Source organism: Sorex araneus, chromosome 6 (genome assembly GCF_027595985.1).
Source record: "Sorex araneus isolate mSorAra2 chromosome 6, mSorAra2.pri, whole genome shotgun sequence".
NCBI lineage: Eukaryota > Metazoa > Chordata > Mammalia > Eulipotyphla > Soricidae > Sorex > Sorex araneus.
This window is the reverse complement of record NC_073307.1, coordinates 11,807,324-11,822,643: the sequence shown is the minus strand read 5'-3', so window position 1 is coordinate 11,822,643 and position 15,320 is coordinate 11,807,324. Positions and strand designations below refer to the sequence as shown.

Sequence of the window (15,320 nt, the reverse complement as noted above, 5' to 3'; positions counted from 1 at the left end):
TGTATTGGGGTGGGGGTCGGTGTGGTTGTTCAAGGGGCTAAAATAAGGTCAGGCCAACAGTGCAGCCACAGAATTGTGGAAGGCAGGCAGTTTGGAAGGGCCAATGGGCTTAGGTCAAGGCCTTTGTCCAGCAAAACCCAGGCAGGTGCTAGAGGGATGGACTTTATGGATAGGATGGAGCCCGGGCGGACGAAGTCTTGGGTTAGAAAGGAAGTTTGGTATTAAGAGAGCCTCTCCGACTCCCAATAATAACCAGACAACTGGCGGTGTCCAGGGCACCGGGGCAAAGTGGGTGGCAGGAAGCCGAAAGGCTCAGAGAGCCTTTTGCTGGGCCGGATCAGGAATGTAATTTGGGCGAACGTTTCCCGGCGCCTGCCTAGCACGGGGCGCGGTGCTCAGCGCCGGGTTTGGAGGCTGCCGGGGACGGGGGTCCGGTCCTCGAGTTGCCCAGCGGCAGCCGCGGGGCTTCAGCCGTCCCCGCGTTCCCGGGGAGCGCCCATCCCTCTCGGGGCGAACGTTCCGTCCCAGCGCATCCAGCGCCGCGGGAGCAGGAGACGGGCCGGGCGGGGGCGGCGGGGAGCCGAGGGCCGGGCCGGGCGCCAGGCGCGAGCTGCCCGCGGGCGAGGCCAGCCAGACGGTCCCCGCACCCGCGCCCGCGGCCTTGGCTCGGGCTCCCGGGGCCGCGGCGGGGCGGGCGGGCTCAGAGCGAAGGTCGCGCGGGCGGCCAGGGGGCAGCGATCGGGGCTCCTCCCGGCCACCTGGGGTTCCCCCCCTCCCCATCCCGGGCCGGGCGCCCTCCCGCAGCCGGGTGGCCACGGAGCTGGACACGGCCCCGCGCGCCCCGCCCCCGAGGGGCAGGAGCCCCCGCGACAGCGGCGACGCGGGGAGGGGGCGTCCGATCGCGCGCCGGGGGGCGGGAGGGGGCTCGAGGGTGGGATTCGAGGGACGCCGCGGCCCCGCCCCCGCCTCCCCTTCTCCCGGGAGCCCGGGGAGCCGGGGAGCATGGACCAGACCCCGCCGCGCGCGCACCATGACGCTCGCCTGCTTCGCGCTGTCTCTGCTCCTAGGGGCGCTCCCCGGAGGGGCCGGCTCGGACCCGGTCCTTAGCTACCCCCTCCGCCTCCGTCCCCGCCACCCGCCCCCTCCGGGTCCCCGGTACCTCTCCCACGTCCCCAGCGGGCAGCGGCCGCCCAGGACGCCCCCGCCGCCCCCGTCCCTGGCCGCGCTGGCCGCCCAGCGCCTCCCGCACGCGACCCCCGCGCCGCACACGTGGGGGCCGCACCCCCAGGGCTGCCCGGACGGCGAGCCCCGGCTCAACCACACGGACTCGGGCGCCCCGTGCCTGCGCTGGGCAGAGGTGCCCCCCTTCCTCGAGAGGTCGCCCCCGGCGGGCTGGGCACAGCTGCGAGGACAGCGGCACAACTTCTGCCAGAGCCCCGACGGCGCGGACCGCCCCTGGTGCTTCTACGCGAACGCTCGCGGCAAGGTGGACTGGGGCTACTGCCACTGCGGACGCGGTGAGTGGCCCGGGCGGGCGCGGGGCCGGGCGAGGCAGAGAGAAAGTCGGGCGAGAGGGAGAGAGGGGGTGTGGAGCGGCGGGTTTGCATGGCCCAGGGTGTTTTGTTAACCGCGGCCACCGACTTCCAGTTGACGTTCAGTCGGCCCGGGAACGCGTGCTTTGTGCGCGGAGGTTGTCAGGGGGAGCCGGTTTCCCGGGAAGGGAGGTAGCTGGTCTCTGAACGCTGTGACTGCTTTGGGTGCGTCCGTGCGGTCTAGCTGAGCTCCCCGGGAAGCGTGTTAGGGAGTTTACATAAAAGCCAAGCCGCAAAGGAGACAATTTTGTTGTTGTTAATTTGTTCAGGAAAGGGACATGTCCGATCTTATATGACACCAAGAACCTTCCCCAACTCCCCAGTTCTTGGGAGAGTGTGCCTTCCTCCCACCATTCATTCCCACTTGAAAATGTAGGGCAGAATTTCGGGGCCTAAATACATCTTGTCAGATGTTTACATTCTGGGACACAGAATGGTCCTTATCAGGAAAGGGTAAAGGGGAAAAGAGATAGGATAGTCACCATCCTAAGGAAGGAGCAACTTGATCGAGGCAAATGCAGAATGGCATTATTTAGCTTTGCCTTTTATTCATGGAAAATTGGGTAATAAAAGCATCACAGAAATAGATTTATTGTAAATCAATCATCTGCTTTTGAACAGTGCTTTATTTGGAGTTGTTGGGGTCTTGCTTAATATTACTCCCAGCACCCTTTCTGCTCTTTAACAGTTGAGGATGGAAAAATCGAAAAATTGCTTGTCCTTCAAACTTTGAATTTTCCTTAAAAATTTTTTTGGGAGCATCTCTCCATCCAAACTATGGGATAGGGGTTTCATTAATTGGGATTCTGAAATAGGCTGTTCTTTGTATTTTTTTTTGGGGGGGGTGATTTGGAGATTACCCTTCACAGTCCTACAGAAAATTTTTATTTATCTGTGCCTTCAATTGCATTAGTGCTTTGAGCTACAGGAAAGTGATGGGAAGGTTAAGATCAATTATCCTTCATCCTGGAGAATGAAGTCATCTCTGTACTCGTGTTTCATGGACAGAATGCCAATGTGGCTATAAAAAAAATCGAGGTGTTATGAAACAGAGCGCCTCAGCATTATCTCATTATTTACTGTAAGAGATGATTTGTAGCAAAACCTCATGGGGTGTTTGTTTAGCAAACATTCATAGTTTTTTTCATTGTTCTGTGATTCCTAATTTTACAGAGTAGAAAATTACTAGGGAAGGTATGTGTGGGAAAGGAGACACATTTTTCTTAAAGAGGTGTAAACACTTATTGAAAGGAAGAACAGAAATTCAAGTTAAAACACTGTATAGAACAATTCTGTTCCTTACACATTATTCCTTCACCTTCATACTCCAGATCAAGTTGAATAGCTTATTCTTTGAATCCCTGCCCCCTTGTGTGGAATTTCCACCTAACACCAGCACAGATTCTTTGTGATGCCTTTATGTGCATAGCTAATTCACTGCTTAATAGTTGTGTGCACTTCCTGGAGTAAAATGACTGAAGGCAAGAAAAACAAAAGAAAACATCCAAGATGGAAGATTGCGTTCCCCACCCCCACTCTTGCAAAAAAAAAAAAAAAAGGAAAAACCCCAACCAGGAAAGCTATTGGCTGGCTATGCAGTGATTGAATTTCCCACATAGATCTTGTTCTGATCAGACATACTTCGTGGTTTTGAAATGACAGGCATCTCTGAATCTTACCATTTTCTTGGTCCTACCTTTTTCTTAGGAGCATCAACAAAGTTCTCACCGAATGGTAAAGAGGTATGGTTCGTGCTTTTGAAAACACTGGGTTCCTTCTGAGCCTTGTTAGTAATGAGTCTTAATTCCCAGAGTTTTGTTTCCTTTATGAAAAAGAAAAAAAAATTAAAGCTGTTTGCGATAGTTCAATTCAAAGGACTTTTCCAACCCTTCTTCTGGACCAAAATGACCTGTCTGGTTTGATAATAACAGCTAGAATTTATCCATCACTCCGTCTGTGTTGGGTGCTGGGCTAAGCGTTTTATACATTAGCTTTCTCAGTGATTCTCATAGCAACGTTAAGAGAGAGTGCACATTTTCACCTCACAGCTCATTTTGCTCTGGTTCTTTAATTATGTAAACATGTAGATATATCTGTGCTGTCTAAGGATCCTGTTTTTGGAGCTTGAGGACGGGTCTAAAAGGAAGGAGAAAGGAATTTCATTTGGTCCAGTGCACATGGCTTCTAGTCTCCTGTGATTTTAAAATATCCAGGCATTTAAAAAAACAACTGGAACAAAAGGAAAGAAAATGTATAGTCATGAGATCCCTCCTTTAAGAAAATAAACTGGAGGCCAGAGTTGAATATCTAGTTGCAGGGAGAGAAATGAGGAAGTTGGTGCCCCTTTAGCTGGGAGTCCCTTGGAGCCTATTTAAAAGAATGGTGGAGGGAGAGGGCCAGGAGAGCTCAGGCAGGGTTCCCATATTCTAGGGACTCAGATGTCCCAAAGCAAGAAATATCACTTGACTCTGAAGGTCAAAAACTGGAAAATTCATAATAAACAGTCATTCAACAGATCCCAGGAGGTTAATTCTCTTAGAGAGCATTTCAATATCGATTGGGCCGGGGAGAGAGAATAGAGGGGTTAACGTCCTCTCTTGCTTGTGGCAACACTGAGTTTGGTCCCTGTCACCCTGTGGTCCCCTGAGCTGGGAGTGACTCCTTAGCACCAAGGAGTTTGCTCCCGCCTTCCCCCATTCCCCAAGAGTGACTTGTTTGTTAAAAAGCAGATACCTGGGTTCTAACTGTCCCAGGCCCCAGGAGGAAACCTCTAAAGAGCAACCAAAGTGATTTGGATACAGCTGTCACAGCTGGGGAGACGTAGGAAGGTGCCAGAGTCCTAGACTATTTGGGTGATCATGGAGACATATGGAGGACGCTATTCTGTGACTTAATCCTGCTGTTGTAAGACTAAGCATAGGCAGATCTATTGAAACATTTTGTGCGGTTTTAGAAAATAGCATCACTGGCTCAAATTTACTTATCCAGGAGGGGATGATAACATCCAGGTCTCCCAGAAAATGATTATTAAGTGAATGGGAGCCAGGTTATTCTCACATTCCTACAGGAAGACTTAACCAATGACTGAATCCTCCCAACACTACCTGGAAATAATTTAGGGTTTCCTGACTAGGAAGGGAAGTAATTTTTCCAGTCTCTGGTGAGCTGGGCAGAAGGCAGTATGCTTGATGCTGTGCTGGAGACTTTTGTTAAAGTGGCCATGTGGAACTTAACTTTAGGTGACAGATAACTGATGGCTAAAATAGGTGCAGTAGGGCCAGAGTGATAGTCCAATGGGTAGGGCACTTGCCTTGCACTTACGTTGCCTTGTGTTCCCAGCTACGATCCCTGGCTCCCCAAATAGTCCCTCAAGCCCCAGCAGGAGTGATCCTTGAGCACAGAGCCAGGAGTATCACATCTCTGGTTTGGCCCAAAAAACCAATAAATAAATAAAACAGGTTCAATAAATTATGATGCCTTAATAATTGAGATTTTTATTTGGAAAGAATGATTCATAGATCTTTTTGTCATGTCATGCTAATCTGTTTATATGTACCTACGTACCCAAATCTGCTGATTTAAGTAGAGTTGTCAGTCTTGTGAGATGAATACTGTTGTACACAAGCTGAAGTACTCTTAGGAGTCCATATGGTGCTTGAAGTGAATTTTAATTTAAAAATTGGCTGAAGTCTGCCTCATACCCCCTTGCCCCCCTATTAAATGCTGCTTCTTGATTCTATGAAGCAGGTGTTGAAAAACATGCATTAGTAATACCAGATTTGATCTGTTTCCTGGCTAGACTTTAAATATTGAGCTTGTTTTGTTTTTCAAGCTAAGGCAGATGTAAAATACTATAATTTAGGGCATTATCAAACTCTTCACTCGTGTTTGTATTAAGACAAAGAAATAAAGCTATGCAATTGTGAATGAGACTGTATATTCATGAGTTTACTATCTGTGTTTGTATGTGTGTGTATTAAGGCAATCTCTATGCAAATTATATGGCCCATACTATGAAGGCAAACATAAATATCTGGCAACAAGGTATTGTTCAGAAGTTCCTTCATTTTATGAAAACTGTGCTGTTTAAAAAAAAAAAAGATGGTACCTGTATAGATTGTATATCAAGATGAAAAAAAAAGATTGTCACAAAATTTGCATGTAATACAACTAATTGTGAAAGATGCCAGGAGAGAGTTTGGAAAAGAGCACAGATGAACAGGTGACTAACTATGATCTGGATCAGTATGGCAGCAAGCAATGGAAGAAGTAAAGGGGTTAAGGCATTACCTTCCATCCATCCAACCCCCTCTATAATCCCCTGGAAATAGTCTGTGGATGTGGCCAACCTGCCCCAAAAGCAAACACAAAACCATGCCTCCAGACATTTTTCTTTTTAACATGCCATGGTTAGAAAATCAGAAGGAAATTTCTTTGCCTATTTACCATCTAGTTTTTTCCAGATCACTTTCTCACTTTCCTTCCTCCTTCCTGCAAATCAGCACAGTATCAATAAAAGTTTTATTGTGTACAAAGCACTGAAGTAATGAAACATTCCCTCCTACAAGTCACACATGCTCACTCGGCCTCCGTGCTTTTTATTAGCATCACCAGAGGACGCAAGGAGTGCAAAAATGCTGGTTCTTGTTATGAGGCAAGGATAGATTTTATTAAATCTTTACTGTTACTAGGAGCAGAATTTACAGAGATAAAATCTACTCTGTCTTCTGGTTAACGACTTCTCAGTTGAAAAGTTAGTAGAATACAAAGTATTTTTATTACCCTTATTGTGGTACCTATTTTCATATATAAATAAGAGAACTGGGACTGGAGCCATAGCACAGCGGGTAGGGCTTTTGACTTGCATGCAGCCAACTTGGGTTCGATTCCCAGCATCCCATAGGGTTCCCTGAGCACCGCTGGGAGTAATTCCTGAATGCAGAGCCAGGAGTAACCCCTGTGCATCTCCAAGTGTGACCCAAAACAACAACAAAAAAAAGAGAACTACTCTTTAAGTTGTTTAACTTCATCCTTCAATGCTGTATGCGTACCTTTTGCTTATGTGAGTGAACAGTTTGGAGACAAAGTTTGCCACATTATCTTTTCGTGTTATTGTATGTACTGTTAGTCTACATCTACATAACCATAGATAGAGTCATCATTTGCACACTCTGTGTAATATTTGAACCAAAGAGTAATTGTAAATTCTTCTTCTTATTATTCTTTGGACTGGAGTGATAGCACAGCGGGTAGGGGTTTGCCTTGCATGTGACAGACCCGGGTTTGATTCCTCCACCCCTCTCGGAGAGCCCAGCAAGCTACCGAGAGTATCTTGCCTGCACGCCAGAGCCTGGCAAGCTACCCGTGTTATGTTGGTTATGCCAAAAACAGTAACAACAAGTCTCACAATGGAGACGTTACTGTGCCTGCTCGAGCAAGTCGATGAACAATGGGATGACAGTGCTACAGTGCTATTCTTATTATAATAATAATTGTAATTATAAATTTCTAATAAGTCCAAATGTGTGTAGAATTGCTTATTCAAAGAAAACCCTTTTCTAGAGCAGTTTGGATTCTTTTTCTCAGTACTAAAGGTATCTGCATGAATAATAAATGAACAATTAATATGAATTATAGATGTGAACTAATGGAGGAAAATATAGTTTGGTTAGAGGTAGGTTCAGGGGGAATGCTCCATATCTTAAAAGATAATTTGATTTTATTTTGACATGCATCATAGTTTTTTCACAATGCTAAAACTGGTATTAGTTATGGGTATCTATAATGATGAATAAAAAGTAATATATTTTTAGTACTGTTAAATAGAATGTAGGAAGAAAATGAACATAGCATTCCCTTTCAAACTTAAACCTTTAATAGTTCTCCAATTCATTTCTTTTCCAGCAGTGTGAATTTTGTATGTGTGAAGTTCATAATCAACATAGGAAACAATCATTTAATTTAGTTCTTTGCTGTTGTTCCTTTGCTATAACATAGATTATAATTCATTTGTCAATTATGTGTACTAAATTCTCCAACATGCAATGGGTTATTTTCTATAGCCTTTAATCACTCATAAACTGAAATTTTATATCACTTTTTTGTTTTCTTTTGTTATGTTGGTCCACCTGGCAGTGCTCAGGGCTTACTCCTGGCTATCTGTTCAGAATGGCTCCTATGGGGCCCAAAAGGACCATGTTAGTGTGTGAGTCAGTCACATGCAAAGCAAGTGCCTTAACCCCTGGACTATGGACTATCTCTGGTCCTGTCTCTTTTTTTTTTGATCCTGCTCCTTTTTTTTTTTTTTTTGATCACAGATCTGGACAATAGCTTGATGTCACCAGCATACATTTTTTCCCCCTGAATCTACTGGAACAATAGAAATGACTAAAATTAATTATTTTGTGTCTCTGTGTAGTTCAGTAATAGATTAAAAAGGACTGTGTGACAACATTAATTTTCTTGTGCTCATTTATCAAACTGATTTTTAAATTTTTAAAAGCACTGATCAATTTTATTCAAAAAGACACTATGAGAGGAGCATTTTTCTTTATAGAAGTAAATGGTATTCTGTAAGTATATTTTAATTAGACTTATTATTTTAATTAGTTCAGGAAATAAGGTGTATCTTTTTATTTGATTTATTTTGGAATATGCTGGAATTATTTTGGAATATGCTGGATTTAAAGAAAGATGACTGGGACTTATCACTATTGCTCTGGGCCTCCTCACAGTATGAAGTATGAGAGGGGAGGTGTTGCTTGCTATCCACAGAGGGGCAATTCCATAATGGCTCTGTGAGTTGGCTGGGGCTGCAGTCATGAGTACTACAGACTGGGGGTCTTACCACAGAAACATCCTGGGTCATGGTTCTGGAGGCTAGGAATCCAAGATCAAGGTGTCAGCCAGGTCAAGCTTCCTCTGAAGGCACTAGGGAAGGTCTGTCCCAGAACTCTCCCGAGCTTCTGATAGTTCCTTGGATTGAGGGGCCTCAGCCTTCAGGTGCAGTTCTCATCTGTGCATTCTCCATATCCAGATTTCTCCGTTTTAAAGTGAGAGCATAGTCATATTGAATTAGGACCCACTCCGATGGCCTCATTTTAACTTGATTGTCTGGTTAGACCCTGTTTCCAAATAAAGTCATATTCATAGGTATTGGGGGTTAGCACTTCAATAGCTTGGTGGGGCCAGTGGGAAGGTTGATCGAATTAAAACCATAACAATAGCCTTAAAACTGAAAAACAAGATCCTGAGAGAAAGGAGGGGATGTCAGGCACTTGCCTTGCGTACAGCTGATCCTGGTTTGATTCCCAGCACCTGGTTTGATTCCCAGTACACGGTTCTATAGGTACTACACAGGGAGGGATAGTTCCTGAGCAACCCAACCCCTTGTACCACCTCAAATTGTCACTGTCACTATCACTGTCTTCCTGTTGCTCATCAATTTGCTCGAGTGGGCACAGTAACGTCTCCATTGTGAGACTTGTTACTGTTTTTGGCATATCGAATACGCCACTGGTAGCTTGCCAGACTCTGCCATGCGGGCGGGATGCTCTCGGTAGCTTGCCGACAGCTACCCGGGCGTTTGCCTTGCACGAGTTCTATTCCCAGCATCCCATATGGCCCCCTAAGCACCTCCAGGGTGATTCCTGAGTGCAGAGCCAGGAGTAACCCCTGTACATCGCCAGGTATGACCCCAAAAGCAAAATATATATATATATATATATATATATATTTCTATATATACATATAGAAATACAAGAATGCACCTCAAATTAAAAAAAAGCAAACAAACCTGTAAAACAATGAGTCTGGAATTTGTTTTGTTTTTGCTTTTTTGGGTCACTTCTGGGTATGTTCAGGGCTTTCTCCTGGGCTCTGGCTCTTCGCTCAGGAGACCACTTCTCGTGGGGCTCGGGGAACCATATCGTATCAGTTGCTGGAAATTAAACCTGGTCAGCCACGTGTAAGGCAAGTGCCCAAACCATTGTTCTGTCTCCACCCTGAAACTTGAATTTCATCTTGTCAGTTCTCTTCTTTAGATTACCTTGTATTGATGGAAATCGGTCAAATTGTTGAAGAGATCTAGCCTTTCTTGTCTGTCTTTTTCAAGAAATTCCCATCTGTTAGCAGAGTTGTTTATAATAACCGTAACAATGAATCTTTTATGTTTCCTTTCTTTAATAAGATTTTTTAAAATTGGGGACAGAGAGATAGTAGAGTGGGTAAGACACTTCCCCCTTGCATGCCGCTGACAACTCAGGTTCAGTCCCCAACACCACAGGGCATCGAGGTCACAGAGCCAGGAGGAAGCCCTGAGCACAGCCAGATGTGGCTCTCAAACAAAATCAAAACAACAAACAAGAACATTTTTTAAGCTGGAGCTACCTGGAGATAAAAAATGATGAAGATGTGAAGATGTGAAGGGCACAGCTAAGAAGTTGTGTACTACAAATGTTGTGTTGGAAGTTGATTCCGACAGAGAATTCATGAGTCACTGACATGCGTATTGCCATTCCAGAACTGCAAATATTTGTGTTCATTTTGGAAAAGGAAAATTGGATGCAAACATCATGTTTCTTGCCAGAGAGCAGATACAGCTAAAAGAATCCAGGCTTTCAGCCTGTTTGGAGCATCTGAGAAAAGATAGTGGAACTGATAGTTGACTTGGAGACCGTTTCTAACTCTGTCATTACCATTATAATGACTTGTTAACAACTGCACATCACACATTGTTTTCTCATCTCTAAATGCATTAATCATTTAGATAATATGCATGCATCATTTCTTTGTGTGTGTGTGAGAGAGAGAGAGAGACAATGAGTGAGAGGGAAAGAGAGAGAGGAGAGAGAGATAGAGAGACTTAACAGTGTTTTCATTTTACATGAAACGGGTTCGAAATTTGTGTTTAATCCTAAATGAACTTGTATAAGTAGATTTTCAATTTATTATTAGACCTTTCTTCCATCTCTCTTTTTGTCTTTTTGAGTCACACCTGGGATGTTACTTAGGGGTTACTCCTGGCTTTGCACTCAGGAATTACTCCTGGTGGTGCTCTGGGGACCACATGGAATGCCGGGGGATCAAACCCCAGTTGGCTCTGTGCAAAGCAAATGTCCTACCTGCTGTACTGTCACTCTGATCCCTCTCCCATCTCTTGACATCAGTAAGTTGATGGGGTCAGGGTGGAATTAATAAGGAGATATGAAACCTATTCTGTATTATTTCAAATACTATTTAAAGTGCAAATGAGTTCTGAATTGAAATAGACTGGTGTTTGTGATAATTATAGTGTTATGTGGGTTTCTTTGGATAATATTTTTTTGTCATTAGCATCCTTAAAATTAAGGGGTGGGAGAGAAACTGGGGACATTGGTTCGGGGAAATTACACTTGTGGAGGGAATGGTGTTGTAACATTGTATGACTGAAATGGAATCATGAACAATTTTGTAATGCTCTATTGCGCGTTCCCCCAGAGATCTCTCCGGCCCGCGGAGAGACAACAGTGGAAAGCGCTCCTAATTGGGTGGATTCTATGAGCGGTCCTGATCTGAAAATAAAACTGGTGAGGTTAGTAAACAGGGGGCTCAAGACGAAACATGCCAATCAAGAGCGTCTTTATTAACAGCCATGCTGGTTTTATACCTTTCTTAGCAGGGGGTTGGTACATGAGTTGTCAATCATCAGGGAAGTGTCTTCTCAGACCAAATAAGGAAAAGTTGGGGTGTTATTTGGTGGGCTTACAACATTCTCCAAGAGTAGGTTGAGAAATAGTGGGGAGAGGAAGACAAGGGTTTATCTGGCAGGAGCATCTGTCAGGAGGAATGCACAAGGCTTTTAGTGTAGAGGAAGGCACTCTACTTTACGGGCTTTTTGGGGTCTCGTGGTTACCTGCCCTGGGCTACTTTTACTTCTTGAGTTTAGCTGTTTCCTTTGTCACAAGGGCACCTGTGCCTCAGGTTATGCAAAGCTGGTAATGGAATTTTCCGGTTTGTCCAGGGTAAAGGTTTCGGGGTCCTCTTTTGTTCAGGGTCCTGAACAGTCCCCAACACTCTATCTCATGGTGATTCAATAAAAAATGTTCTTAAAGTTCAGTTAAATGTTTCAGACATAATTAAAAAAATTACTCTTCAGTTGGGGTTAGAGAGATAGTACAGGACATCCCACTGGCCCTTGATTGATTCTGGGTATTGCATATTATCCCCTGCGCATTGCCAGCGGTAACTCCTGAGTCCAGAGTCAGAACACTTGAACACTGATATGTCCAAACCTCTTTCCTCAAAGTGCTCTTTGGCTCACATATGTCAAGGGGCTAGCAACAGGCCCTGTTCTTGCTTCATCTACACATAAGAGGTTCAGGATATATGGATGATTTTCAGGTTTATCTGCCTTATAAGTGATCCATGCCATGTCCTCCTCTGAATAATCAGAATTTTATCATGCAATTTTTGACTCCATTTATCATTTCCTTTTTTTTTAAAAAAAAAGATTATATGACACTTTGTCATGAGAAACATTTTATTTTTTTCCTAGCTGTTATTTTTTTTTAAAGAATGATGAGCATAAAATAATAGTCATATATGATTGGACCAGTGAAAATGAAATAAATTAAAAATCTATGTGTCTAATTTCTAGAAAAACATTTTAAAGCTATACATGATAACTTTGAACTGTGAAAAAGTGCCACAATGTTTTGGGTAGGATTTTATTTATTCATTGTTTCCTATGGAATAGAGGCCATCATAAGTGACATTGAACAGAAATTTGTGAATGGCTCAAGTCATAGACTAGGAACAGCTAAGTGGAGATGGTAATAAGGGAGGTGACTTTTTTTTTTAATTGAGATACAGTGAGACAGTTACAAAGTTGATCATGGTCAGGTTTCACTCATACAATGTTCCAACACCGGTCCCTCCACCAGTGTATATTTCCTACCACCAATGTCCCCAGTTTCCCTGCTGCCACCCTCCCCCTGCCTGTGTCTCTGGCAGGCACTCTGTCTCTGTCTCTGTCTCTCTGTCTCCCTCTGTCCATGTCTCTGTCTCTCTCTCTCCCCTTTGGGGCATTATGGTTTGCAATGCAGGTATTGAGAGGTTATCATGTTTGTTCCTTTACCTACTGTCAGCACGCAGTTCTTATCCAAAGTGATCATTTTCAGTGCTCTTTGTCATAGTGGTCCCTTCTTTTTCCCAACTGCCTTCTCCCCCAGCACTTGAGGCAGGCTTCCAACTGTGGACCAATCAATAAGGGAGGTGAATTTATGGGGACATTCAGTGATACCAAAACTCTCTGCCTAGTGGCACTTTTCTTAGATTTAGCATTAGGTGGCCTATTCAACACTAACACATCTTTAAAATTATGGATAAAATCTTTAGAATTTTGGTGACTTTCTCTTGAGGTTAGAAAGTATTAAGTAAGTTTGCTGGTTGAAGATCAGATAGAGGTATGGGCTAGCTAATCACAGCTAAACGGAGATGTTTAACTAGATGTTCACAGCTAAATTCAGAACGTTGAATTTCATTCTTCTTGTGATGATGGAAGATGAGACGAAAATGGTAAGTTTCATGTGTGAGGTATTTCCATATGTAGGATACAATATCAGGCATTAGTCAGACAATTCCAGTTTTCCCTTCTTAAAGTTCTCCTTGGAGCTGGAGAGGTAGTACAGTGCGTAGCCAAACCAGGTTTGATCCCCACACTGCATATGGTTTTTCCAGATCCTTGCTAGGTACGACCCTTAGCACAGAGCCAGGAGTAAGCCCCAAGCACTTCGGGCTGTGCCCATCCCCCCACCACTCCACCCCCGCCAATAATTGTGATCAGATTATCTGTTTGTCTCAATAAAAAAGAAAGTGCAATGAGAATTGACATAAGGATGCAGTTTGAAAAAGAAAAAGTAAAACAATGCTTAATCCTCACTTCAAGTTAGTAGCACATGCTGTGAGCACCAGAAGTCTAGATTGTTCTGACAGACAGACCAATCGTGTGAGCTGAGTCGTGGCTCCGTTTGTTCAGATGCTTCTTTGCTCTGAGAGAATGTGGGGAGTCCCTTCCATTTTGGAGTCAGTGCGACCATGGGTGGCAAAACCAAGTTGGATGGCACCGTGGAAGTATGTGCGAATGGCGTTTGGGGCAGAGTGTGGAGCAGCCACCGTGATGACCGTGACATCTCAGTCGGGTGTCACCAGCTGCATTTGGGGTGACTGAGTCCTTCATCCTTGACCACATCCATCTGCCGGTAGCTGAGAATAACGGGGGACAGCCTTGCTTGCTGTGGGAACATCACATCTTCATTCTCACTTATCACGACCATGTTATACAGAAGGGGATGAGTTCTTACCCACACGGTCCTCGTACACATGACTTACTACTCCTGCTGACCAGGAAGTGGGGAAATGCTGAATGATGCAAAATTAAAATCACCCAGAAAGCAAATAAATAAATAAATAAAATCACCTTTTGGTCTCTATTTTTAGGGGGCTCCCAAGCAGTGCTCGTGGTAATTCTTAGCCAGTGTGGTTGACAGTTCCCAGAGAGGGCCCGAGGATGAGGTGTTGCTTGGGCCTCACCCTGCTAGGGGTTCCCCGTGTGTTCTGGGGCTCCGTGGTGCAGGGAATGGAATGGGGGTCACTCTGGGCATGTGCTATCATCTCTGTCGTGTATCACCAGCCCCTGGACTTTGTCTTTAATAGCAGAGTTGCTGAATCCTAAGAAGAAAAACTTTTATTCTGTAGTTTAAGCAGTGCTAGGTCACTGTGCTTTGCCTTTAGCCATGCACATTCCATTTCAGGGGTCACTCCTGGCTCTGCACTCAGGAATTACTCCTGGCAGTGCTCAGGGGACCATATGGGATGCTGGGAATCGAACCTGGGTTGGCCGAGTGCAAGGCAAACGCCCTCCCCGCTGTGCTATTGCTCCAGCCCCAACGGAGACTCCATTTTGAGGGAAACTCTTATTTTTGTGGTGGTTCTCAATCCTTTTTTCTGCCTTCTACCCCAAGTATGCATGCCATATTTTTTTTCTTGGTCCTTATCACCAGATATCTGTGGAACACATGGAAAATATCTTGTTATGAAAAAATGTCATCGGAGCAGACTGAAAGATGTGCAGTTTGCAATTGTCCTGGAGTGGTAATAAGTGAGAGGCAATATCTAATATGATGATGCAAATGCAAATGCCATTTTACTTTTTTGCTAAATCGGCAAGAACTTCAGTCTTCTAGCTTCCTTTTGCTAAGAGGAAAAAAGCGAGTAATGAGTATTTAGTAAAAGCAAACCTTGAAGGCTGAAGTTTTGCTCAGGCTTAAGATGCCATTAAGGCAGCAAAATGGGGTTAATGTAGTTAATTAATTAGCTATTAAAAATGAGCTCTGGTATAGATCCAGATGAAAAGAAGAGAGCTAGCTCCATGGTGCTCAAGGATGTTAATCACTGGTTTTATCAAAGAATATTTTGTCTGACAACCATTGGTAGGTAGGTAGGCTACAGAATATGAATTAGATAGATGATGCTCTTTCTGCTGCTGTCCTGATGATGTTGCAAATGTATAGTTGACTTCAGTCTTCCTAGATAGGCATTTTTCACATGTGACTTCATTGAACCTGAAAATCAGAGAAAAAAATTCTTACCAGACACAGGCTTTCAATATAAAAGCATTGTGGAAAATGTAAATTGCCGTGTGAGGACAAGAACCCAAACTGAACAATTGTAACCATTTGTTGCACCTGA

At 44.5% G+C, this 15,320-nt stretch overlaps 1 protein-coding gene across 1 annotated transcript in view; it reads left to right on the top strand.

Moving 5' to 3' along the window:
* Window positions 1–996: 996 nt before the first annotated feature.
* Window positions 997–15,320, top strand: part of PRSS12 (serine protease 12) — a 62,051-nt gene continuing 47,727 nt past the window's right edge. Inside the window, exon 1 of the mRNA XM_055142312.1 lies at window positions 997–1,517. Within this exon, the coding sequence (XP_054998287.1) occupies window positions 1,031–1,517 (487 nt within the window). The 5' untranslated portion in view covers window positions 997–1,030. The remainder of the gene's footprint in view (window positions 1,518–15,320) is intronic.